General features: G+C 35.8%; 2 protein-coding genes across 2 annotated transcripts; both read right to left on the bottom strand.

The window, feature by feature from the left end:
• Positions 1 to 4,076: 4,076 nt before the first annotated feature.
• On the bottom strand, positions 4,077 to 8,702 carry LOC107923498 (putative disease resistance protein At3g14460). Its single transcript, XM_041080257.1, has 5 exons — positions 5,643 to 8,702; positions 4,983 to 5,522; positions 4,705 to 4,800; positions 4,427 to 4,571; positions 4,077 to 4,260 (listed from the first exon to the last, which is right to left on the bottom strand). The coding sequence occupies exons 1-2, from the start codon at positions 8,525 to 8,527 to the stop codon at positions 5,516 to 5,518; spliced, it is 2,892 nt and encodes a 963-aa protein (XP_040936191.1). The 5' UTR covers positions 8,528 to 8,702; the 3' UTR covers positions 4,077 to 4,260; positions 4,427 to 4,571; positions 4,705 to 4,800; positions 4,983 to 5,515.
• Positions 8,637 to 9,349, bottom strand: LOC121210111 (putative disease resistance protein RGA3). The gene has a single exon (XM_041082222.1). The coding sequence runs from the start codon at positions 9,347 to 9,349 to the stop codon at positions 8,705 to 8,707; it is 645 nt and encodes a 214-aa protein (XP_040938156.1). The 3' UTR covers positions 8,637 to 8,704.
• Between the last annotated feature and the right edge of the window lie 16,061 nt (positions 9,350 to 25,410).

The raw sequence follows: 25,410 nt of genomic DNA on the forward strand, positions 1-25,410 counted from the left end.
TTGGCACAATAAACTGGCAAAACCCGAATAACAAACATGACTAATGTGACTCAAACCCAAACCACACCTGGGACAATGAACACCATGGACCATCATGCCATCATATAGGATTTAGAAAAGAAAGAAAGTACTTTTAATTTTTGATTAGGATAATATTTTAATTTTCTAGTATTTTATGTTTTGATATATATTTAGATAACACTTTAATATTGGATTAGATTAAAGAAATTAAGTAGGATTAGGCAGTTTGAGTTTTATATATATTCTAAAAGGGACAGCAATTCAATTGCTTTCTTTTCTTCTCTGTTTCTATTTCTGTTCTTTCTTTGTCTTGCACAATATTCTGCCGCAACGCCACCCTCCCCTTTTTTTTCCTTTCTTTTATTTGTTTATTTCTTTTATTTAATTTTTGTTGAACCCTTTATAAGAGTATGCTTAATTTCATGAGTAATTAAAGTTCCTATCTAACTTTAAGTGGAGAGTCAATTTGGGAGAGAATCGTAAGATTTGAAATCCTACTTTAAAACCTTCATTCCAGTATTTGTTATTTTTCTATTTTAGGAAATAGAGTCTTATAAAGTTGTTTTGGCACCAAATCAAAATAAATTTGTTGATTCAGTATTGATAAGCTTATAGTTGAAAGAATCAATACTATCAATTGTCGTATTCGATTTACTAAAAAGCACATTTGCATAAATATTGCTTAAACAAATAACTACATGGATGCTAAGAATGAGTAAAAAACTTTTAATGAGTAAAAACTTTTAATAAAATCCATATCCTTTATAGATGGTGTATTCCTTTATAGAATACACTTAATGGGTTGACCCATATGAGTGTAAAGTAGAGTTGCTTTTATGATATCTTTGACAATTTCTAGAGCATATTTGAAAACTAGGTGCATGCATGGCCTATTAGCACACAATCGTGTTCAAGAATGAATCATATAATATGGTAAGTGAAAAACTTAGTTACAAATTAAATAATTATTTCACCAATTATTTAAATAAATTATATCTCATTTGTTAAAAATTCTGATTTATAGTCCAAATGACAATATGATTATTGCATATATCGAAACGCTCAGTTAAAATTGTAACTTAACTTTTTGAAATATGTGAGAGATTATTGAAAGTTTTCATGTATTTCAAGGAACTACAAAAATCACCGACACCAATAACCCTTACTCCAAACTCTTTGATTTCCATATCCTCCATCGTCATGCCATCAATTTAGGAACCAGTTGTGAAGCTGCTAGCATGACCTTCCATTAACTAGGCCTCCAAAACCTCATCCTCACCTTTATATCCTTATTCATGTCTACCCTCAAGCACAACTTCAAACATAACAAACTTGTTCAGGGAAATAACATGAAGACATTGACTTTTATCCATTTTGACCTTAAATTATTGTTTTTGACCCAACTTGAACATGGTGGTCGTTAATGCTAAAAAGAAAAGAGAAAAGTTGGATTTGTATAAGTCTTTTCATGGTTTTTTCCCCTTAAATTTTTTTATTTAAAAAGTTGTTATTTTAATAAATAAAAGTTAGGTTAGAAAATCAGGAAAATATATATTAATTTATTTATAAATGTTTTTAAAATTTTATATGTATTTTTATAAAATATTATTTTTTTATAAAGAAATGGACTTTTAAATAATTTTTTTTTATTTTTGAAATTTTAAGAATTAAGACTAAATTGACAGAATGTATGAAGTTGAGGGTTAAATTTGTTCTTTTTTAGAATTAAGACCAAATTGATAGAATCTATAAACACTGGATGGCTAAATTTGTTATTATACCAATAAAAAAGGCCACACCAACATTCCATTAGTAATTTAACGGAGGAGCTATCAAAATATTAAAACTTGATAACATTAATGACTAAAATAAGAAATTTTAAACTTAAGTAGCCAAAATAGAAACACCCTAATAATTGAGTGAGTGAATATTTATGTAACTTTCCCCTTTTTTTTCAACTTTTACCCTTAAAAAATTGAACCACTATAACAAATAAATTAAAATAAAATAATTATGGATCACAAACATTAATATAATTATTTTTTTTCTTTAAAAGTAATCACAATAATAAACGATGCAAAATATTAAAAGATTTTACCTATGACAAAATACAACACATAAAAAATATATGAATATACACGTAAAAATATATGCCATTAAATATCATAAGCACTGCACACAGGGCGTGTAGCCAGAGGGTTTGAAGGTTCCTCAGTCTCCCTAAAATGAAAAAAATTCACTCTTTAAATTCTTAAGTTTAAATTAATAAAGTTAAATTTATACTTTAATCTCTCCTAAAAATAATAAAAATTTAATTTAATCTTTTAAAACTTATAAAAATATAAGCTATTCAAATAGTAAAATTGATTATTCCTTTCTCTATGGGTGTGCTTGTGGGATCCAATCTGATCTTCCTAGGAATTGCACGCAAGCTGACAACCTTAGGTATTTATTAAATATTTAATTGGGAGGACTCAATTATTGATACATAAAAAGGTTTTAATAAGATGGACTCAGTTAATGATGCCTGTTGATGTCGTTGAAGGGTTGTTGGTGCATAGATGGGCTACAGAGATCTGAAAAAGGAGCGGAAAAGAGGTCAAAGGGCATAGGAGTTGAGTCTCTTTGTTATATTTTCACTTAATGCTTCCTCATCTTCATCTTCATCTTCAACTTCAAATGTGTGTTCACCATCCACAAGCTTATCGTCACTTCCGAAAATTCAATGTCTCGTCCAAAACATAAACTTTCAAGTAACTAACGGTAGCATCCTCAGGAGGCCCTTCCATTATAGAGTCTACAGATTTCTTAGGACAACCTCAAGGCAACAACCAGTCAAATTATAAGCTTGAGCAGCTCAAATTATCTCGAATTTTATTAATTTAAAGTAATTCACGTACTTATTAAGTTCTTATTTTGGTTACTATTGAAAATTTTCAATTTAAACTCTAGCCATAAAAAATATATCCTCAATATAATCGAAACTTGAGCATGAGAATCAAATTTATTTTTTTACTAGGCAATTAATTGATCTTACTTAAAACAGTTAGATTTTTAGCTAAAATTAAACTCAAGCTCTAAAAGTTAAACATGATGGAACTTAAGCTAAAATTTGAGTCTTGGACAAGACTCAAATAAGTATTTCATGAGGACATATAACACATTTTTCTTTAATTCATGGCTAAAATAATAATAATAAACCTCTTTATTTTTATTGTATTCAAATCAGCCATTAATTGCTTAGAAAAAAAAAACGAAGCCATTAGCTTTTATTTTTCGCCATGTTTTTGAAGCATCATGTTGGTGCTTGCTAATATTTGAAGTAATGGTGTTTCCTAAAAAAATATTACACTAGAAACTAAAGTTTAACATTTTTATTTCTTTTTAGAACATACTTTTTTCATTTAAAATATAAAAATTAAAATATAATAAAAAAAACTCACTCACCTCGTTATCATAGAAAAATCTTTACTCACCCTTCAGCTTTTTTTATTCAAAAACCCCCCCCATCCTTGGCTTCTTTTTTTTCTTATTAATTTTGAATTTGTTAGAATGATGAGTTTTTATTTGAGGAGTTTATTAATCCGTATTTTATATAATTGATGAATAGTTTTATATTTAAAATTTATTTAGAACCATTTATTTGATATTTATTTATATAAATATATTAAATATTTAAAAAATATCGATAAATTGAAAATGGTACATGAAATAGACTAATTCCAATATGTACCAATTCCCATAGAAAAGTGTTGCGTCCATTAATGTGGTAATGGCTACCTTGAAAGCAACTATGTGCCATACTTGTTTGCAAAGAAATGGGTTAAAGCATGTTGAGTTAGCATTGTGGGTGGCTATAATGTTTGATACTTTATTTTCTTTGAATATTTTGCTTTGATGCTTTTGATCTATGCTGATATTTGAGTATAACCATTGGGATATATATGGCTATCTGAATTTTTATGATTTGCTATGCATTGTGGTTGTTTTATTAATAATTTTATGTTTTGGTTTGAGAAAAAAAAATTAAAAAATTCGAAACACAAAAAAGAAAGTAAAAAAAGCGAACACAATGATATACGTGGTTCGGGAATATTCTCTACATCTACGGGCAGAACCAAAAATGAAATTCACTATTAAAAGTTGGAGATTACATCATAAAATAAAATATCTTGCCAATAACTATCTACAAACTGGGAGCAATTTTCTAAATGATGCTTTCCGCATATTGAGAAATACCTGGCAATAATAAATAACAAGTGACCAACTCAAAATGTAAAAAAAAAAAAAAACTTTATTTAAAACATCCTAGCCTCTTATCAATCATCAATGGAGACCTAAGACAGACTCATGATTTGTGTAGATAGAAATAGATGATACTAAAAGCATTGGAAACCAAACTTACCACGTTGTGCCGTTGTTGTGCCCATAAGCTGGTATTGCCCTCTTTGGATGCCCACCATTCAAGGCTTTATCACCCAAAGGTACGTACACCTCCCCAGTGGTACCATTTGGCCTTTTACCTGCCACCAATTTCATGGTTCCCAAAGCTGAATGAAAGTACAAGGCTAAATAAATAACATATTTGGCTCCTCAACTACAACTACGTACCAAGCACCAAAATATGCTCAACACAGGAAAGGAATGTCAGAAGAACAAATTCTCCATATAACCTATACTTACCCTATCATAAACATTGATAACATCACAGTTGAAGCCTTCCAAAGCAGGGGAAATTCATATAAAGATTGGTAATATGGCAATCTACCGACCGGAAAGCTGAAAAGCAACATTAAAAGAGAGCTGCAATGAAACTAGTTCCAAACTGCTATAGTATAGATATCATTTGATTCATTTAACTCATACCTCAAAGTCAAAAGCAAAAGAGTCGAGATATAGTGAGTCACTTAGTCGCTGCTATTTTTGGCTAGAAAATGAAATCGTATAAAGTATTTTTGTACCTTTAAGTAAAAGCGGGTTAGATAAAGTCACAGTCAGTCACTTAGACAGTGAGTTTGATTATGTCGCTCAATCCACATTATCAAAGAAGCAATTCCTCATCAAGTGAATTGATGCAGCCTTTGAATGGATTCATGGTCTGAGAAATTCGAAAAACTAAGATGGATATCTTTGAGATTGGACAGAACAATATTTTGGGAACTCTGTTGTCTTACATGTGTTAAATTGAGCTCTCTAATGCCATGTTGTAACATGTACTGTATCCCTCCATTAATCCTGGAAGGATCAAACTATCACGTAAAAGACATGTTCTTCTGAAAAACAATTGGGTAATAGTACTACGAAATGTAAAATATTTTTAACTACAATCCCATTCTCATATACCAAAATAGCTTAGAAATTAGAAGATGCAAATGAAAACAGAACATTCAATTTGCTGAATAAATGTTGCAGAGAATTGACTAACGCTTTACTAAATCAAATAAGCTGAAGTAGATGAGTTGAAGTTCTCCACTATTTTTTGCCAATTTAGCCTTCAATGCCTGCAAAAATTGAATACAAAATATGTAAGACTGATTTCTGTTATCATGTTGTTCATGAGGACAATCAGATATATAAAAAAAAGCTATGAAATTTATAAATGTTTAAAATGCGTTTCACACCTGTGGAGAGCTTGATACAAGATTTTGTCCATTAAATTCCCATATAATCCCCTCGGGATGACTGTTTTATGATTAATTTCCACTAAAGGTATGTGGGAAATCTTGGACCACTCTCGTCCTTTACCCCTACTGCACCCTTCTTCTAGCAACGGGCAATTAGAAATATATAGCTCCTCAAGCGAGAGAAGCATATCTTTTTCTGGAAGAGAGGCGAGCTTAGGACAACCATAGATGCCCAGTCGTTGAAGAGAGGTGAGGTGCTGTAAGCCCTTGGAGCATATGAATTCCAAATTCTTAGATCTACTGATGCTGATATCGGTGAGAGAAGGAGGCAGCATCATTCCTATCGCTTCTTTTGGAAATGACACCACACGTGAGCATCCTTCACAGCTGATGTTGAGTAGTTGAAGAGAGGTGAGTCTGTTAAATCCCCATTCAACAAGTGATGTATAAATTCTGGGCACATTTGAGATTTCAAGTGATGTGAGGTTGGTAGGGAAACCCTCTTCTGGAAAGGATATGTCAGCCGAACACTCCCGCAGCTCTAAATCTCGAAGGGAGGTGAAGTTGTTGATGCACTTGGGAAGGGCTCCAAAATTTTCACAATTGGAAATCCTGAGTACTCTGAGATTTGTGGTGGGCAACCCGCTTTCTTCAAATGAAACCAGATTTGGACACCCAAATAATTTAATCTCCTGAAGATGGCTGAGCTTGTCTAATCCCCGCGGTAATGATTTCAATTTTTCAGCATTCCTAATTGAAAGGATTTCGAGATCAGTGGTTTCAAGGAAGTCTTGGGCTATGCATTCCAACACTGGACATTCCGAAATAACTAGATGTTTAAGCATTACGGGTAACTTGGCATTTGAAAATACGCTAATTAACTTTGGACAACTTCCAATTTCTAGATGTTGAAGTCGATTGCATATATCGCCCCTTGATGATAACCATATTAGAGATGGACAGTAGCTTATTTGTAAGTGCTCAAGAAGACAAATGTTGCTACTCATACTCTTATTATTATTTTCTTTTTCATCAACCAAATATTGCAAATTCACGCAATTCTCAATTCTCAGCTCTTTTAAAGCAGGAGGAAAGTTACTCTCTGTAAAACAAACCAAGCCTAGACACTCTTTAAGTAATATTCTCGTAATGAACGGGAAAGCATGTAAGACTTTTGGTAGTCTATTGAGCCTTTCACAATTATTTATTACCAGAGATTTAACAGCTGGAATCTTTTCAAGTTGCACTATCTCCTCCTCTGTTTCCAAAGAGACCAATTGCGGACAATTCCTAATCATGATGAAACGATGCCTAACTATGCTTAACCCATTTTGCGATAAAGATCCTAACTCCTTCCAACCAGAGATGTAGAATGTTTCAGAGTTTGCAAATCTCAACATTATCTTCTCTGCTGAAATATTAAACTTTGAAATATTTGAAAGAGACACATATTTCAAAGAAGTAACCTTCTGTACAGACAAAGAACCTTCATCCACCAATTCTTTACACCCTTCAACGCTTATTTCACTCAGCAAGGGAAAACTTGAAATTGAAACTACCAGTTTCTTACACTCATAGATTTGAAGGTTCTGCAATGATTGAAGGATGGTTGGCAACCTTCCCAGCAATAGAGGACATTCTCTGATTGAAAGAAAACGAAGGCTGGGGAATTTCGATACTTGCTCATCGTCTTCACATACATCCCACTCCTCCCAATTCAGCATTTTGCGAAAACTCAGAGACTCTAATGATGCAAAAGCATTTGATTGATTTTCTCCAAACAACTCAGCACCAATCTTGTGTACTTGATCTAAACCACTAATTGAAAGATCTTTTAACAACAATAACCTTCCAATCGATGGTAGGGATTTGCAATTTTTATAGTCGTGAAGCTCCAATGACAACATATTCTTGAAGGAAGAATCTGCAATCCAAGTAGAGAATTTTGCACCACCATAATTCTCAATGACGAGTTGCTCAAGCTTTTTCGAAGGATGAAGAGAGTCTAACACCGAGTCTTCAACTTCTTTTTTCCTTGTATCTTTCTTAAAGTCCCAACTCCATTTCAATACCAATCGATCAATCCCCTGCTTCTCATTTAACTTGGCTTCCCCTGCATCTTCACCCTTAACATTCTGCAACCCAGAAAGACAAAAAGCACCTTTGAGGTTTGACAAATATTTCAATTCTCTGATACTATGTCCATCACCTTCCCCTATGATAAAATTTGATAACCTTTGAAGATTGGTTAGCTTACCAATTCCGAAAGGCATCCTTTCTATTAAGTTTGCACCTCTGATATCCAGATATTGCAAGTTAACAAGCTTTTCCATCTTCGAGGGTAGCTTTTGAAGCTTTGAACACTTCTTTAATAATAAAGTTTCCAAATGGTAGAGAGTGCACAAAGAATCTGGTAAGCATATGATACGGGTGTAAGAAAAATTCAAGAAGCGAAGATGCTTTAAATTTTCAAAAACATCAGGAAACTCATCTATTTCATACCCACTCAAAGAAAGCACCCTTAAGTAGCCAAGTTTTGGCAACAAATCAACCAAAACAACATTAGTTAAAAGAGACCTCGAATAACGTGACAACCTTATAGGTAGAAAAGTACGTATAGAATTGACTTGATCAAATGCTTCAAACTTTTTCACAGTGTCATAACTTCCAGCAATATAAGAAGAATGTCGAGTGCGATGTGAAAACTTTTGTTGCTTATCAGACTCCAGTTTGGAGCATATATCTCCTGCAACTACTTGAGCTAAATCATTGATAAGGTCATGCATTACAAATCGGGACTCATCTTTACTGGATATCTGAAAAAATGACCTCGACACTAGATCTTGAAAATATTGATTTCCAATATCTTTAACTTGAGGCATAGCTTTTTGTTGCAAGAGACCTTCAGCTCTCCAGAACAAGATAATTTCTTCTTCTTCAAATTCATAATCTTTAGGAAGTATGGAGCAATATGCAAAACATCGTTTCAAGTATGACGGAAGATGATGGTAGCTTAATAGCAAAGTTGGAATTATGCCACACTGCTCTTCTGGTAAGTTTCATATCTCACTCTCATATATTCTTTCCCATTCTCGATGATATTTAACTGTGCGTAGCAAGCTTCCAATAGCTTTTGCAGCCAAAGGCAAGCCATTGCACCTTCTAATAATTTTCTCTCCAATTTCTTTGAAGTGGGGATGTCCGTCGAAATTTATTGCTTTTAGTGCATGCTGTGTAAATATGGATAAACAATCATCATCTGATAGCTTATCCAAATGAAAAGCTTTAAGCGGATCCACAATAGATGAAACAATTTGAAGACGAGTGGTTACAATGATAGCGGTCCCTGCTCCAAATGGAGACCGTAAGATGGTCCAATCATTATAATTCTCGTTCCAAATGTCATCTAAAACAAGCAAGAATCTTTTCCCAGACAACTTCTCCTTCAACTTAACTTGAAGTAAATCCAAGTTACTGTAATCACATGACTCAGAAGTGATGGACTGTAAAATTGCCTTTGTTATAGCAATTGCATCAAAATTATCAGAAACGCATACCCAGGCCTTGAGATCAAAAGACTGGTTGATGGTGGCGTCATTGTAAACAAGCTGAGCAAGAGTTGTTTTACCCATCCCTCCCATGCCCACGATGGAAAGGACTGAAACTCCATTGGAGGTATCGCCTTTGTTAAGTTTAGTTCCCATGCAAAGGTGGCCATGCACGACATACAAAGGTGGTCATGCTCGAAGAAATAGCAACAAGCAGTGGTGCCATGGTGTGCAGAAACTGAAGTTTGAAGCTGCCAATCCACTTGCTGTTTTTAGTTCCATTTTGATTGTTTTGTAATCTAGTTCATGTTAAACTAAGTAGGTAAATGTTTTGATATTGATTGACTGAAAAGTCAGCAATGCAAGTTGTACAAGCTAAACTTGTAAGTTTCAATGCAAATTAGTGGAGTTAGGTAGTTGATTAGGTGATTACTTGTTTGTTTTACTTGTTGACTGATATATGTAATGGCCTAATGCCTTGTTGATGTGTTAATGAAAAAGATCAGCTCATTTTTCATTCAAATCTTCTTCTCTCTTTTCTGTTATTCACTAGCTAGTTTCATTTTCTGTTTCTGCTTCCGAGTTTGTTTCTTCACCAAGGCTCGAGGCTTGCTATTCAAGCAAGATACAAAACAGCCTGTTGCTGCCTCTTGCACCAACAATTGGTATCAGAGCTCTTGTCTTAGTGGACCTGTTGCCTCAAATCAAGGAACCTGATGGCTTCTTCAGGATTTTCACCAGCAGCCCCACCAGTCTTCAATGGAGAAGGCTTTCACATATGGCTGGTCAAGATGAAGACTTACCTACAGGCCTTTGATCTGTGGGAAGTTGTTAACACAGATGCTGAGCCAGCACCACTGAGGGCTAATCCCACAGTAGCTCAGATCAGACAACATGCTGATGAGAGGACCAAAAGGCATAAAGCCATGTCCTGTATTCAGAACTGTGTATCAGATGTCATCTTTACCAGAATTATGGCCTGTGAGACTCTAAAACAGGCCTGGGACAAGCTTAAGGAGGAGTTTCAAGGCACTGAGAGAACAAGGCAACAGCAGCTGTTAAACTTGAGAAGGGATTTCGAGAATTTGAAGATGAAGGAAGAAGAAACAGTGAAGCAGTATTCAGATAGAATTATGGCAGTGGTTAACAGCATAAGGCTCCTAGGTGAGCACTTTGATGAGGCAAGAATTGTGGAGAAAGTCCTCTCCACTTTGCCTGAAAGATATGAGGCCAAGATATCCTCCCTAGAGGACTCAAGAGATCTTGCTACCATCTCTTTGACTGAGTTAATCAACACCTTCTATGCTCAGGAACAAAGGAGAGCTAGCAGAGCTGAAGATCACCAAGAAGGTGCATTTCAAGCCAAGGCCAGAGAAGCCTCGAGCACCAATGCTCAAAGAGGCAAAAAGCCTTAGAAAAACAGGCCTAAGCCTGATGCTGCAAGGAGCAATGACCAGCCCTGCAGATATTGCAAGAAGCCTGGCCATCCAGAAGACAGATACTGGTTTAGGCCAGATGCAGTATGCCAACACTGCAAGAAGAAGGGCCATGTTGAAAGGGTCTGCAAAAACAGGAGTAAGCCAAGGCAGAATCAATTTCAGCAGTCAAAGGTTAAAGCTCGAGTAGCTGAGGACAGTAGTGACCAAGAAGAACAGGTCTTTGCTGTTTCCTGTTTAGCTACTGAGAAGAAATGCTCAAAAGGCTGGTTGCTGGACAGTGGTTGCACTAACCACATGTCACCAGATGCCTCCTTGTTTAAAACCTTGGACAGAAGTTATAAAACCAAGGTCAAGGTTGGAAATGGTCAGTTTATAAGGGCTGAAGGAAGAGGAGAAGTGCTGATAAGTACTCCCACAGGCAACAAGATCATTCCAAATGTGCTGTTGGTGCCAGAGATTGACAGAAACCTTCTCAGCATAGCTCAACTGCTCGAGAAAGGTTATTCTGTTGTGTTCAAGGACAAACAATGCCACATTACTGATCCAAGTGGATCAAGCCTTATGACAGTCACAATGACTGATAAATGCTTTGAGGTTCACTGGGCAAATGACTCAAACTCAGCATACACAACTTCTGTTGATGACTTCAAGCTTTGGCATCAAAGGCTTGGACATGCCAACTTCAGATCAATGGCTCGATTGGCCAAAGAGGGCATGGCAGAGAACTTCACCAGCTCAGTGGAGCATGATGATGTGTGTGAAGTTTGCCAAATGGGGAAACAGGCAAGACTGCCATTTCCTACAAATTCAGCTTGGAGAGCTACTGAAAGACTGCAGCTGGTGCACTCTGATGTATGTGGCCCGATGAGGACTGAATCACTCAGCAAAAACAGGTATTTCATCCTCTTTATTGATGATCTTACAAGGTTTTGCTGGATTTTCTTTTTAAAACACAAGTCTGAGGTAGCTCAAGTGTTTGTGAAGTTTAAAAATGCTGTAGAAACAGAAACAGGTTGCAAGCTGAAATCGATAAGAACAGACAATGGCACTGAGTACACTTCAGCTCAGTTTCAAGCCATTTGCAATGATGCTGGTATCAAACATCAGCTTACAAATGTCTACACACCTCAGCAGAATGGGGTAGCTGAAAGAAAGAACAGAAGTCTGATGGATATGGCCAGATGTCTCCTGTTTGAAAAGAAACTGCCCAAGACCATGTGGGCTGAGGTAGTAAACACTGCTGTTTACCTTCAGAACAGGCTTCCTACCAAAGCTCTTGCATCCGAGACACCTTTCGAGGCTTAGTTCAGTTTCAAGCCTTCCTTGGCACATCTGAAGGTGTTTGGTTGCCTGTGTTATGCACAAATACCAGCAGCAAAGAGAGACAAACTCTCTAAAAGGGCTCAACCAGGTGTTCTAGTAGGCTACAGCTCAGTCAAGAAGGGCTACAGGGTTCTGGATCCCTTGACAAACAAAGTCCAGGTGAGCAGAGATGTCATCTTTGATGAAAAAGCCTGCTAGAATTGGGAGAAAAATGAGCCAGAAGCAGTTTCAGAAGACCTAGTGCCTAATCAAGCTGAACTTGAGCAGCTAGGACCTGAAATGGATGTTGATGATGTGCCTGTGAGAGGCACAAGGCCCCTAGAAGATATTTATGAAAGGGCACAGGTTGCAATAGCAGAACCTAGCAGTTTTGAAGAGGCTGAGGCACATGAAGGCTGGAAACTAGCTATGGTCAATGAAATCAACATGATTGAGAAGAACCATACATGGGAGCTAGTTGATAAACCTACTGGAAAGAAGACCATTGGAGTAAAATGGGTCTATCGAGTAAAACAAAATGCAGATGGCAGTCTGAACAAGCTAAAAGCCAGGCTTGTTGTCAAAGGATTTAACCAAAGGTATGGTCTAGACTACCTGGAGACATTTGCACCAGTAGCCAGGCTTGACACAGTTAGAATGATAGTTGCCTTGGCTGCTCAACATCAGTGGACCGTTCATCAGCTTGATGTTAAGTCTGCATTTCTCAATGGTTTCCTGGAAGAAGAGATCTACATTGAGCAGCCTCAAGGATTTGTGATCACTGGCAAAGAACACATGGTGTACAGACTGAAAAAGGCTTTATATGGCCTGAAACAGGCTCCTCGAGCCTGGTATGCTCGAATTGGCTCTTACTTGCTCAGTTTGGAATTTGAGAGAAGTCCCAGTGAACCAACACTGTATGTGAAGAAGAACCAAGCTGAAACTCAGCTTATTCTGTCACTCTATGTTGATGATCTATTGGTAACTGGAGGAGATAGAAGAATGCTGGAAGATTTCAAAAGAAAAATGATGGAAATGTTTGAAATGTCTGATTTAGGCAGAATGAACTACTTCCTTGGAATGGAAGTGAAGCAAACAGAAAAGGGAATCTTTCTTAGCCAGAGTTCTTTTACTATGAAGATCTTGGACAAGTTCTCTATGAAGAACTGCAAGCCAACAAGCACACCAATGGTTGTTGGAGTGAAGCTTTCGAGGCAAGGGAGTGGTGAACCAATTTGCGAGACCATGTACAAGAGTCTTATTGGTAGTCTGTTGTATTTGACTGCAACAAGGCCCGATATCATGTTTGCTGTTAGTGTGCTATTTAGATACATGAATTGCTGCAATGATCAGCACTTTCGAGCAGCTAAAAGAGTGCTAAGATACATCAAAGGCACCATTGATCATGGTGTATTGTTCAAAAGGGCTGAAAACATGAAGCTGATAGGCTATGTTGATAGTGACTGGGCTGGATCGAGTGATGACATGAGGAGCACATCCGGATATGCATTTAGTCTTGGCTCAGGCATGTTTTGCTGGAGTTCTAAGAAACAAAGTCTGGTGGCACAATCAACAGCAGAAGCTGAATATGTTGCTGCTGCATCTGCTGTGAATCAAGCCATATGGCTTAGAAAAATCTTGGCTGATTTAAACCAAAACCAAAAGGAGGCAACAGAGATTTATTGTGACAACAAATCTGCTGTTGCAATTGCAAAAAATCCCATTTTTCATGGCAGAACCAAGCACTTCAATATTAAGTTGCATGTTATAAGGGAGATGGAACAAGCTCATGAAATCGAGCTGATTCATTGCAATTCAGAAGTGCAAATTGCTGATATCTTCACAAAGGCACTCAATGTGTCTAAATTTGTTAAATTCAAAAGGGAATTAGGTGTTACTGGCATGGAAACTAAGGAGGAGTGTTAAGTTTAGTTCCCATGCAAAGGTGGCCATGCACGACATACAAAGGTGGTCATGCTCGAAGAAATAGCAACAAGCAGTGGTGCCATGGTGTGTAGAACTTGAAGTTTGAAGCTGCCAATCCACTTGCTGTTTTTAGTTCCATTTTGATTGTTTTGTAATCTAGTTCATGTTGAACTAAGTAGGTAAATGTTTTGATATTGATTGACTGAAAAGTCAGCAATGCAAGTTGTACAAGCTAATCTTGTAAGTTTCAATGCAAATTAGTGGAGTTAGGTAGTTGATTAGGTGATTACTTGTTTGTTTTACTTGTTGACTGATATATGTAATGGCTTAATGCCTTGTTGATGTGTTAATGAAAAAGATCAGCTCATTTTTCATTCAAATCTTCTTCTCTCTTTTCTGTTATTCACTAGCTAGTTTCATTTTCTGTTTCTGCTTCCGAGTTTGTTTCTTCACCAAGGCTCGAGACTTGCTATTCAAGCAAGATACAAAACAGCCTATTGCTGCCTCTTGCACCAACAGCCTTTGAGCAACTCAATCATTTCTGTCTTCTTCTTGTGTCTACCGACATACTCCACAGCTCCATCCACCACGGAAGTTGGTTGCAGCCTAGGTTGCTTTCCCTTGGAGGTTGGAGCTTGAGACAAGATGTCACTCAACCCCAAACTTCTTCTTCTATTGGTCAAACTATTCAGTCTATCAGTGATCTCTTTCACCTTTGGAATCATGGAATTCTTAAACAGGAAAGAAGTGGGAGTGAAATCACTACTGGTACAGCAGGTAGGAATGAGTTTCCGTACCTTGCTAGTGCTGGCTTGAGATTGAGGTTTTTAGAGCTTGAGACGTAACTCTTCATAAGCGAACTCGTCCAAGATGTCATCCACATCGTAAGCCAAGTCCTGGAGGTCGTCCAACCATTTCTTCACACCCTCGTTCTTGATCTGCTTCTCCTTAGCATCGGTTAACACTGCTTGGATATCAGGCAATATGGACTGTCACTGCTTGAGCTGGTGGCGGAGTTGCTTATGATCAGCAACAAAGTTGAGTGCAGAGTTGAGCAACTTACCCCCCAACAGCTCCAAAAACACAGACAGAGTAGCCTCTCCAATGACAGACATGATGAAATAATGATAAAGAAGGTGAAGAGAGGATTGAAGAAGCCAAAAAAGGAAATTCAGGGAAGAAAGAAGAAAGAAATGGAGATGGATTCTGTATAATTAGTGAAAGTTGAAGAAGTCAGCTCAATAATTTTTTTGAGCATCTAATAATTCAGACAACGAGGCAATGAGGTGGAAGTCAACGAATTCTGATAAATAAAATAGAAAATGGCTGAGGCATCCACCGACAGTGTTTATAATATGAAAAATGGAGATGGAGAATCTGTATAATTAGTGAAAGTTGAAGAAGTTGGCACATGATTTTTTTAGCATCTAATAATTCAGACAATATCTTGATCAATTGACACTAATATAGCAAATATAAACCGGAGGTAAAAAACAATGACAACTATAAAAAATAGGAAAGAAAATGAATTATTTGGTGCTTAAAAAATTAATTAAAAATATATGGAATTTTTTTATGTATTTTTCTTTTTAATTAAAAGGGTTAGGTATGTTGTAGAGGTGTGCATGGGCCGGGCCGGGCCGGGCCCATAAAAATTTTAGCCCTTTTTTCAAGGCCCGGGCCCGGCCCAAAATATGGGCTTAGAAATTTGTCCAAGCCCAGCCCGGAAAAAATGGTAGGCCCGATCCCAGCCCGGCCCAGCCCGGCTCGGCCATATTAATTTTTTTTATTTTTTTATTAAATAAAAAACTTTAAAATATAATAAATCAAATACATTTAAAAACATAAAAACAAATATTAAAACAAAAAACAAATAAAAAAATGAGACTAAAATAATTCTTAGAATAATACATAAATTAAAAATATAATAGAAAGTAATTATATTAAAATTGAAAAATTGAAACAAATTAGAACTAAATTAAGAACCAAATTATATTAATAACAAAAGTTTTACAATATTAAAATAACATTAAAAACAACAAAAAGAGTAAAGTAAAAGTACTAAAGTTACTTAAAATTAAAAATAAAAATAATTTAACATTAAAATCGGGCCGGGCCCGGGCCAAAAAATCTTACCTGAGGCCCGGCCTATTTTCTAAATGGGCCACATTTTTTGTCCGAGCCCATTTTTCGGGCATATATTTTTACCCAAACCCTCTCATTTTTTGGGCGGGCCTTCGGGCCGAGCCGGGCCGCCCAGCCCATGCACACCTCTAGTACTATATTGCACTCTCAAACATATATGTAGGTTTGAACATTAGAAATGATATTTTTAAAAGGGAAAGTTGTGAACTGATGCATTGTTGAACATTAGAAATAATATTTCTTTTTAATCCTCAGGGACTGGATTTCACAAATGCTTGTTCTTCGAAATCGTGCCCAAAAAGCCTGCATACCTGGAAAAAAAATATGAAAAAAACATAATTAAAAGTTTTGATCTAGAAAAAAAACAGAATTAAACGTTTAAATTGAGATTGCGAAAATTTAAAAATATAGTTGAGGAAAAAGATTTCTTATCGAGAGATTCCAGGCTCCGATTGTCTCGATCCGCCTAGGTTCAATTCTCGGCTTTTAAGTGACCCTTCTCAAACAAAATAAGCCAGTTATAGTGGAAGAGGACGCCTACGACCACCAGCTCCAAAATTTTAGACTTAAGATTTGGCGGAACCTAACTTTAACCAATAATCGTTTTTCTGGGACTATCTTATACCACGCCATTTTGTTTCTTGGCCTCGTCAACCTCTGACGTAGTAAGCTAACGAACTGACTGTGCAACATTCCCAAAATGTACTAGGAAACCTAGTCTATTACTAATTAAATTCTAAAAGATAAATTAAAGATAAATAAGGATAAATAAAGATAAATGCTAAAATTAAATCTAAATAATAATCCTTAATAATTATCATAATATAATTGGAATTTAAATAGAGTCTTTGTTATAAAATCTCTTCTTTGCACTTTTGCCCTCAAAATCTTCCACACTTTGCATTTTCAGCACCACTTCTCTCCTACTTAGTATGCTGGCCCAGTTTATCTTTAAATTTACATTTTTTACCCTCAAATTTCCTTTTTCCTTCAATTTAGTCCCTACAAGATAAAGAACCATAAATAGCTCAAATTAGTAGGATCATACTCCAAATAAATATGTAATTAATACATAAAAATATGTCATTCTAGAGTATTATCATGAACCCTGAACATTAACTATAAAACAGATATGATAATACAAAATAAAAAAGGTAACAAAGATAAAGAAATCATAGTTAATATTGTAATGTAATATTTTGTTGTGGGTATCAGCAGAGGAAGTCCCCCAATAATTTTGGTATGAGGACTCTTTCAAAGCACTTGGTGACGGATGGGGGAAAGTTTGTAAGGTTGGAGGAGCAAACTAAGAACACCACTAAATTCGATTATGCGAGAATGGTGATCCAAGTCAGTATCAGTTTCGCAATTCCATCAAAGGTTTCGGTATGCAACAGGGGCAAGAAGTTTGACATAGCATTTCCCTTGAAAATGCAGAGCCAGATAGTGAATGGATTGATGCAGGGTAACAAATTCAATAACTGCTCCTATAGAAATAAATGGTTTCCAGCCAGGGGCGAAGCCATAAATTTTTTTTAGGGGGGCCAGATGAAATTTTAATTTTTTATAATTTATATTTTTATAATTTATAAAGGATTAAATTGAATTTTTATAATTTTTGAGGAGCCAAAGTGTAATTTTACCTTTACTAATTTAAAGTTTTTAAAAAATTTTAAGGGCCTAAAATAAAAATTTTCATTTTAGGGGGGCCGGGGCCAATGCCAGCCCCCTAGCTACGCCCCTATTTCTAGCCAATAAGCCTTGTTGGGTGTGCTTACAAGATTCTAGCTCAAGTTTTAGATGAACAGCTTAAAGTTCATATGACTATGAGAGATGTGCTTACAATAAGCCCTGTTTTTGAAGAATCATGTTGGTGCTTCCCAATATTTTAGGTAATGGGTAGAGATGTAGAAAAATTGAAATGTAGTAAATTGGAAGTGGCCATGTTAGCACGACCTGTTTTTTTTTTCTCTCTTTATTTAATCATCTTTTAACAGTTTACAAATATTTCTTTAATGACTTGCATTATATGAAATTCATTTTACAAAGCGTCAAGCTGATTTTAATGGGAACCAACTATGGTGGTCGGTTCCGCACCGTGGTTTCAGTCATACCAGCTGGCCCTACCGTTCTAGTGGTATAGCGCAACAAGAAATACCCTTTTTCACATTGGTGAAAATTTTAGATAGTATCATTTGAATTAACTTGTTTTGATCAATTCCAATTACATCAACTAAAATACGGTGTACTTGTTGTTGCATGAATAATATTAAAAAATATAAAATTTATAACTATTTTTTTATTAAGTTAAAGACTTAATTGAAATTTATTCGCCAATAAAAAAATATTACACTTGAAAATAAAGTTTAAAATTTGAAATTTTTCTAGAACATACTTATACATTTAAAATATAAAAATTAAATTATAATAAAAAAAGTCCACCCACCTTACTGTCAAAGAAAAAATCTTCACTCATCCTTTAGATTCTTTTATTGAAAAAATCCCCTTACATTTCCCCCTCTTTTTATATAAAAAATCCCTTTTAGAATCTTCACTAATTAGTATTTTATATATAAAAAAAACAATCTGCTCACCAGTGTGGTACTGACTACTTTAGAATAAACTATGTTGCAAACTTTTTAGCAAATAAATGGGTTAAGTGCATTGTGTCGATATTTTATAACTAGTATTTTATAATGTTTGATGTCTTGCTTTCTTTAAGTGTTTTGCTTTGATGCTTTTGATTTGATATTTGAGTGTAACCACCGAATATAGGTAGAGACGAGCATAACCTTAAAGATTGTGGCTTAATACATGCCTTGAAGTCTTATCCCATTTCTTCATTTTCTGTTCGAGTTTCATTCGTGTGTTTAAGATTTTCCTCACCGGAGATTTATACTAACATGCTATGCAATGACTGTAGTTGCTTTATTAAAAAATTTATGTTTTGGATTTAGAAAAAAAAAAGAAATTCGAAACATTAAAAAGAAAGTAGAGAAAGTGAACACAATGATATACGTGGTTCAGGAACATTCCCTACATCCATGGGCAAAATCAAAAATGAAATTCAATATTATAAAATAGAGATTACAATGAAATTACATCATAAAATAGAATACCTCGCCACAATAACTATTCACAAACTTTGAGCAATCTTTTAAATCAACATCAACTATACACTTTCCACGTATTGAGAAATACCTGGAAATAATAAATAACAAGTGACCAACAATCTCAAAATGTCAAAAGTAATACTTTATTTAAAACATCCTAGCTCTTATCTATCATCAATGGAGACTTAAGCCAGGTTCATGATTTGTGTAGATAGAAATAGATGATACTAAAAGCAATAGAAAAAAAAACTTACCACTCCATTCCTTTTGTCAACATCTACCGACCAACGACGTTGTGCCGTTGTTGTGCCCATTAGCTGGTATTGCCCTCTTGGATGCTGACCATTCAAGGCTTTATTACCCAAAGGTACGTACACCTCGCGAGTGGTACCATTTGGCCTTCTATCAATCATGGTCCCCAAAGCTGAATGAAAGTACGAGGCTAAATAAAAAACATATTTGGCTCTTCAACTACATCTATGTACCAAGCACCAAAATATGCTCCAACACAGGAAAGGAATGTCATTCTCCATAGAACCTATACTTACCCTATCATAAACATTGATAACATCACAGTTGAAGCCTTTCAAAGCAGCGGAAATTCATATAAAGATTGATAGAAAACCCACTGTGACACATTTAGCTCGGAAGCGTTAGATAGCCTGTGAAAATGATGAATATCACAATTACCATTATCTGTCTAACAAAAATCGAATGTTAGTGAATCATAATCTTTGCCTGTGTTTTAAAGGGTTTCATACATGTGGTCTGAGTGTGAAAAAATAAGGGAAGCTCCGAAAATTTGTGATGATTCATCCATATATAATCACAATGGTTGCACCCAACTAATGTACTGGTAAGAGAAGCGTTTTGATATGATGTAGAAACAAGATGGAACTTCCTACTTTATATGTGTTGGTGTTAGACACACTTTAACCAGATGAAGTAAGAACTTCAATCTGGACTTTAACAGCAACATATTTTACCCGGATAAAGAATGAAGGAAAAATGCTTGGAGTTCAAGCTTTGAGCTACTATAAAAAATAGAGAACACAATTTAGAAGGCAAAGAAAGATGGAGTATATGGAAAGAAAATCTAATGATTTCATTCTGAAAAAAAAATATAAGCTTAAAGCCATTACATATACCAGACATTGGCTAGTCAAAAACAATAAATTCATCACCTAAACATTACTTAACTCCACTAGTTACATAGAGACTAGGTGATTTTGCTTGCAAACATAAACAAAGCTGGTGATCAGCTCTATCACCATCAAATTACATCAAACATAAACTAAACTAAGTTCAAAATGAACTAGAACACAAAATATGGACTAAACAAACTAAACCATGAAAACTGAAACAATAGCATTGTTCTTCATCTGGTTAACTCATATTTTAACCGGATAACTTATGCTTTGTGATCAACTCCTTATCTGCATGAGCTGCATATCCACCTTTGTTACTGCATGTGCAGCATGGGAACTAACTTCAACACTCCTCCTTAGTTTCCATGCTTGTAACACCTAGTTGCTTTCTCAGTTTAATAAACCTTGACACACCAAGGGCCTTTGTGAAGATATCAGCAACCTGTTCCTCTGAATTGCAATGAATCAGCTCCACCTCTCGAGCTTGTTCCATCTCCCTTATCATATGTAACTTGATGCTGAAGTGCTTCGTTCTACCACGGAAGACAGGATTCTTTGCAATTGCAACAGTAGACTTGTTATCACAAAAGATCTCTATTGCCTCCCTTTGATGTAGGTTAAGATCAGCTAGAATTTTTCTCAGCCAAATGGCTTGATTTACAGCATTGGCAGCTGCAACATATTCAACTTCTGCTGTTGATTGGGCCATCATCGATTGTTTTCTTGAGCTCCAACAAAACATGGTTGAGCCAAGGGTAAAAGCATATCCAGAGGTGTTTTTCATATCATCACTTGAACCAGCTCAGTCACTATCAGTATAGCCTTTCAACTTCAAACTTTCAGCTTTGTTGAATAACACACCATAGTCAAGAGTGCCTTTGATGTACCTTAGCACTATCTTTGCTGTTTGAAAGTGTTGGACATTACAGCAATGCATAAACCTTGATAACATACTCACAGCAAACAAGATATCTGGCCTAGTTGCTGTCAAATATAACAAACAACCAACTAGGCTCCTGTAGGTAGAGTCATTGACTGGTTCATGATCTTCTTGGCTTGACAGCTTCATTCCAACAGCAATAGGAGTGCTTGTTGGCTTACAATTCTCCATTGAGAACTTGGACAAAACCTTCAAGGCAAATGTTTTCTATCTCAAGAAGATTTTTCTTCTTGTTTGGCGCACCTCTATTTCCAAAAAGTATGTCATTAGCCCCAAGTCAGACATTTCAAACATGTCCTTCATTTTGGCTTTGAATTCAGTCAACATGTCTTGATCTCCTCCAGTCACCAAAAGGTCATCGACATAGAGGGATACAATAAGCTGTATTTTAGCTTCATTCTTTTTGACATATACTGTTGGCTCACTAACGCTTCCGTTAAATCCCAAACTGACCAAGTAACTGTCAATTCGAGCATACCAGGCTTTAGGAGCTTGTTTCAGGCCATATAATGCCTTCTTAAGCCTGTACACCATTTGTATTTTGCCAGACACAACGAAGCCTTGAGGCTAATCAATATAGATTTCTTCTTCAAGGAAGCCATTTAGGAATGCAGACTTCACATCAAGCTGGTGGATTTTCCACTGCATCTGAGCTGCCAAGGCAATCAGCAATCTAATGGTGTCTAGCCTGGCCACTGGTGCAAATGTTTCCAGGTAGTCCAGGCCATATTTCTGGCTGAATCTTTTAACTACAAGCCTGACCTTCAGTTTGTTCAAGTTCCCATCAGCATTTTGCTTGGCTCGATAGACCTACTTTACTCCAATAACCTTTCTCTTGGCTGGTTTAGGAACCAATTCCCATGTCTGGTTCTTCTCAATCATGGCAATTTCATCAACCATAGCCTGTTTCCAGCCTTCATCAGCTTCAGCTTCTTTAAAACTGCATGGCTCCACTATGGCAACTTGAGCTCTTTCATAAATTTCAGCCAAAAGTCTAGTGCCTCTGACTGGCATGTCATCAATGTCCATTTCAAGACTAATTTGATTAGGTTCATCATGATCAACCATCAACTCTTCAGAAACAGCCTCTGGCTCATTCTTCTCCCAATTCCAGCATCCTTTTTCATCGAAGATCACATCTCTGCTTACTTGAATTTTGTTTGTTAAAGGGTCTAAAATCCTATAGCCTTTCTTGACTATACTATACCCGGCTAAAATACCAGGAATAGCTCTTTTGGACAACTTATCCCTCTTTACAGCTGGTATTTGGCTGTAACATAGGCAACCAAAGACTTTCAAATGAGCCAATGATGGCTTGAACCTGAACCAGGCCTCAAAAGGTGTCTTGTGAGCAAGTGCTTTGGTTGGAGCCTATTCTGAATGTAAACAGCAGTATTGACAGCTTCAGCCCACATGGTCTTGGGTAAATTCTTCTCAAACAATAAACATCTGGCCATATCCATCAAGCTCCTATTCTTCCTTTCACTTACACCATTTTGTTAAGGTGTATAAGTGTTGGTGAGCTGGTGTCTAATGCCAGCTTCATCACAAAAGGTATTAAACCTGGATGAAGTATAATCTGTTCCATTATCAGACCTAAAGGTCTTAAGTTTACAGCCTGTTTCATTTTCTGCTACAGCTTTAAATTTCTAGAATATTGAAAGTACTTCATACTTATTCCGGAAAAAATATACCCAACAATACCTGGAGTAATCATCAATAAATAAAATGAAGTATCTGCTTCCATTCAATGATTCAGTCTTCATGGGGCCACACACATCTGTGTGTACAAGCTACAGCTTCTCAGAGGCTTTCCATGCTTGATTGGTAGGAAATGGCGATCTTGCTTGTTTTCCCAATTGACAGACTTCACATACCTCTTCTTCCTCAACAGAGTTGGTGAAGTTTTCAACCAAGTCTTCACTGATCATCTGAGTCATTGATCTGAAGTTGGCATGTAACAGACCGATTTTGGGCCTAGTCGGAACAGTAGTTTCGGGACCACTACTTCGAGGCCAGAGAAAATTATTTTAGTATTATTTTGTGTTATAATATAATTTTATAAGTGCATGTAAATTTTGGTAAGTTAATTTTAGCGATTTCTAGTCCAATTTCGAAAAATGACTAAATCGCGTAAAAGGTAAAAGTTGAGTTTTAATACCTAAAGGTGTTAAATTGCCTTGTATCTTAAATTGGGGGTCTTTAAAGTGAAATTAGGCCATTTAAAGAGTGATGGCCGGCCATGAGACAAGGAATGAAATGGTCAAACATGTTAGGTAAGTGTTGGGTGACTTATTTGACAAATAAGTAATAAAATAAAGAAAAGAAAATATCATCTTTTCTTCATCTTCTCTCCACCGAAAAAATGGCAGCAAAGAAAGGGTTTAGAAGCTGGAAACTTTCAGCAAAGAAACTCCCTTTATAGTAAGTGATTTTAATGCTTTTTCTTGATGATTTTTACATTTTTGGAACCCCTAAAGCATGAGCTTTCATATGAGGGGTCTATTTTGCAAAATGATGAAGAGTTTAGGGTTTTGCCATGAGAGTAAATGTGTTGTTTGCTGTGTTTTTATGGAATATTATGAGTCCTAGTTGTCTAATAAACAACTTTTGTGAAAGAAATTGCACGAAAACACCTTAAAAAGGGCTAGATTGCTAAGTTGTAAAATGAGTTGTAAATGTGTGAAATAGTTGAAATTATGAGTTGCTATAGTTATGAAAATGGTTCATCTAGACTCAATGAGTAAAGAAATGTGATAAAAATTATTTTACGAGCCTAGGGGTAATTTGGTAATTTTGGCAAAATATAGGGGCAAAATTGTAAAAATTGCCCAAGTGTGTCAATGGACTAATTTGATCAGTACATTGTTTTAATAAGTTGAATGTGATATTTTAGATGATGAAAATTGAGATTTGGACCTAGAACGGAAAGAAATCGATTAAGGGATAATTACGTCTTTTTTTTCACCTTTGTGGTATCGAGGTAAGTTCAGTGTAAATAATGTAGCATAATTGTTATTTTTAAGTTATTGATGTTAAATATATGATATGCTGATTTTTATCATGAAATATATACTTTGTGGTTATTTTCGAATAAAATGCAAGTTATGTGTATTATCTGTTAAATATAAAGTGCTACCGAGTATTGGTTTCGGTATTTTACGGAAGATGGCAAGGATATGTGTTCGAGGAAAATCCCGTTTGGACCTTAGGAATAGATTAGGATACAAGTGACATGTCACTAGGATGGTTGAGCATTCGAACTCGTTGAGTTGAGTCCGAGTTCACTTATAGATGCGAATGTTCGAACTCGTTGAGTTGAGTCCGAGTTTGTGAGATGTAACTAGGCATCCGAGCTCGTTGAGTTGAGTCCGAGTTCACTTATGGGCGGGTTACATGGTAGCTTGGCTACATATGTGACACTTATGTGCAAACTTTCCATGTATCCGAATTATATTCCGATGTGTTCAACGGGTAAAATTCTACTCAAATGGAGGAATACTCGAGATGAAAGGGACGTATTGGTAAATATTGTGAAATGGATACTTTGAACAGGTATGTACTTAACCCTCGGGTTGAAAACTCAACATAACAACAATATGGTAAGATGGTAAATGAAAATGTGATATGAATATCTCGGTGATGATTATACAAACGATGTTGTATTAATTTTGTGAACAATGATCATGAATGAGTAATTTAGCCTTGACAGATTTGAGTTACTGCAGTAGTGTAACTTTGAAAATACACTAAAAATAGTGGAAAATGAGTTAGAGGCAGAATAAAATATGGGATTAAAGCTTAATAAGTCTATTTTCACATTAAAGAAACAGGGGAAGAAAAAGAATTCCATATTGTGTGATATTTGAATACTTGTGAAGCAGGGTCTGAATGAATTCGAGATCCCCTGTTCTGAATTTAGAAATTCACCAAAAATTGTAAAAAAAATTATTAAGAGTCATACCTTACATGCATGGATTCCTTATTGAGTCTATTTTTAGGGGAAATAAACGGCATGGTCGTTGGAATTTTGTACAGGGATAAATTTGGTTTGTAGTGCACAGGGGTCAGAGTGGACATACCCTGAAACAGTGGAGACTTTAACTAATAAACTGTACTAATTGGCCCAACCAAAAATTCTATAAAAAAATTAGTAAGTATACATATGAGTCTAGTTTCAAGAGAAATATACGAGAACATTTTT

Source organism: Gossypium hirsutum, chromosome A11, assembly GCF_007990345.1.
Source record: "Gossypium hirsutum isolate 1008001.06 chromosome A11, Gossypium_hirsutum_v2.1, whole genome shotgun sequence".
NCBI lineage: Eukaryota > Viridiplantae > Streptophyta > Magnoliopsida > Malvales > Malvaceae > Gossypium > Gossypium hirsutum.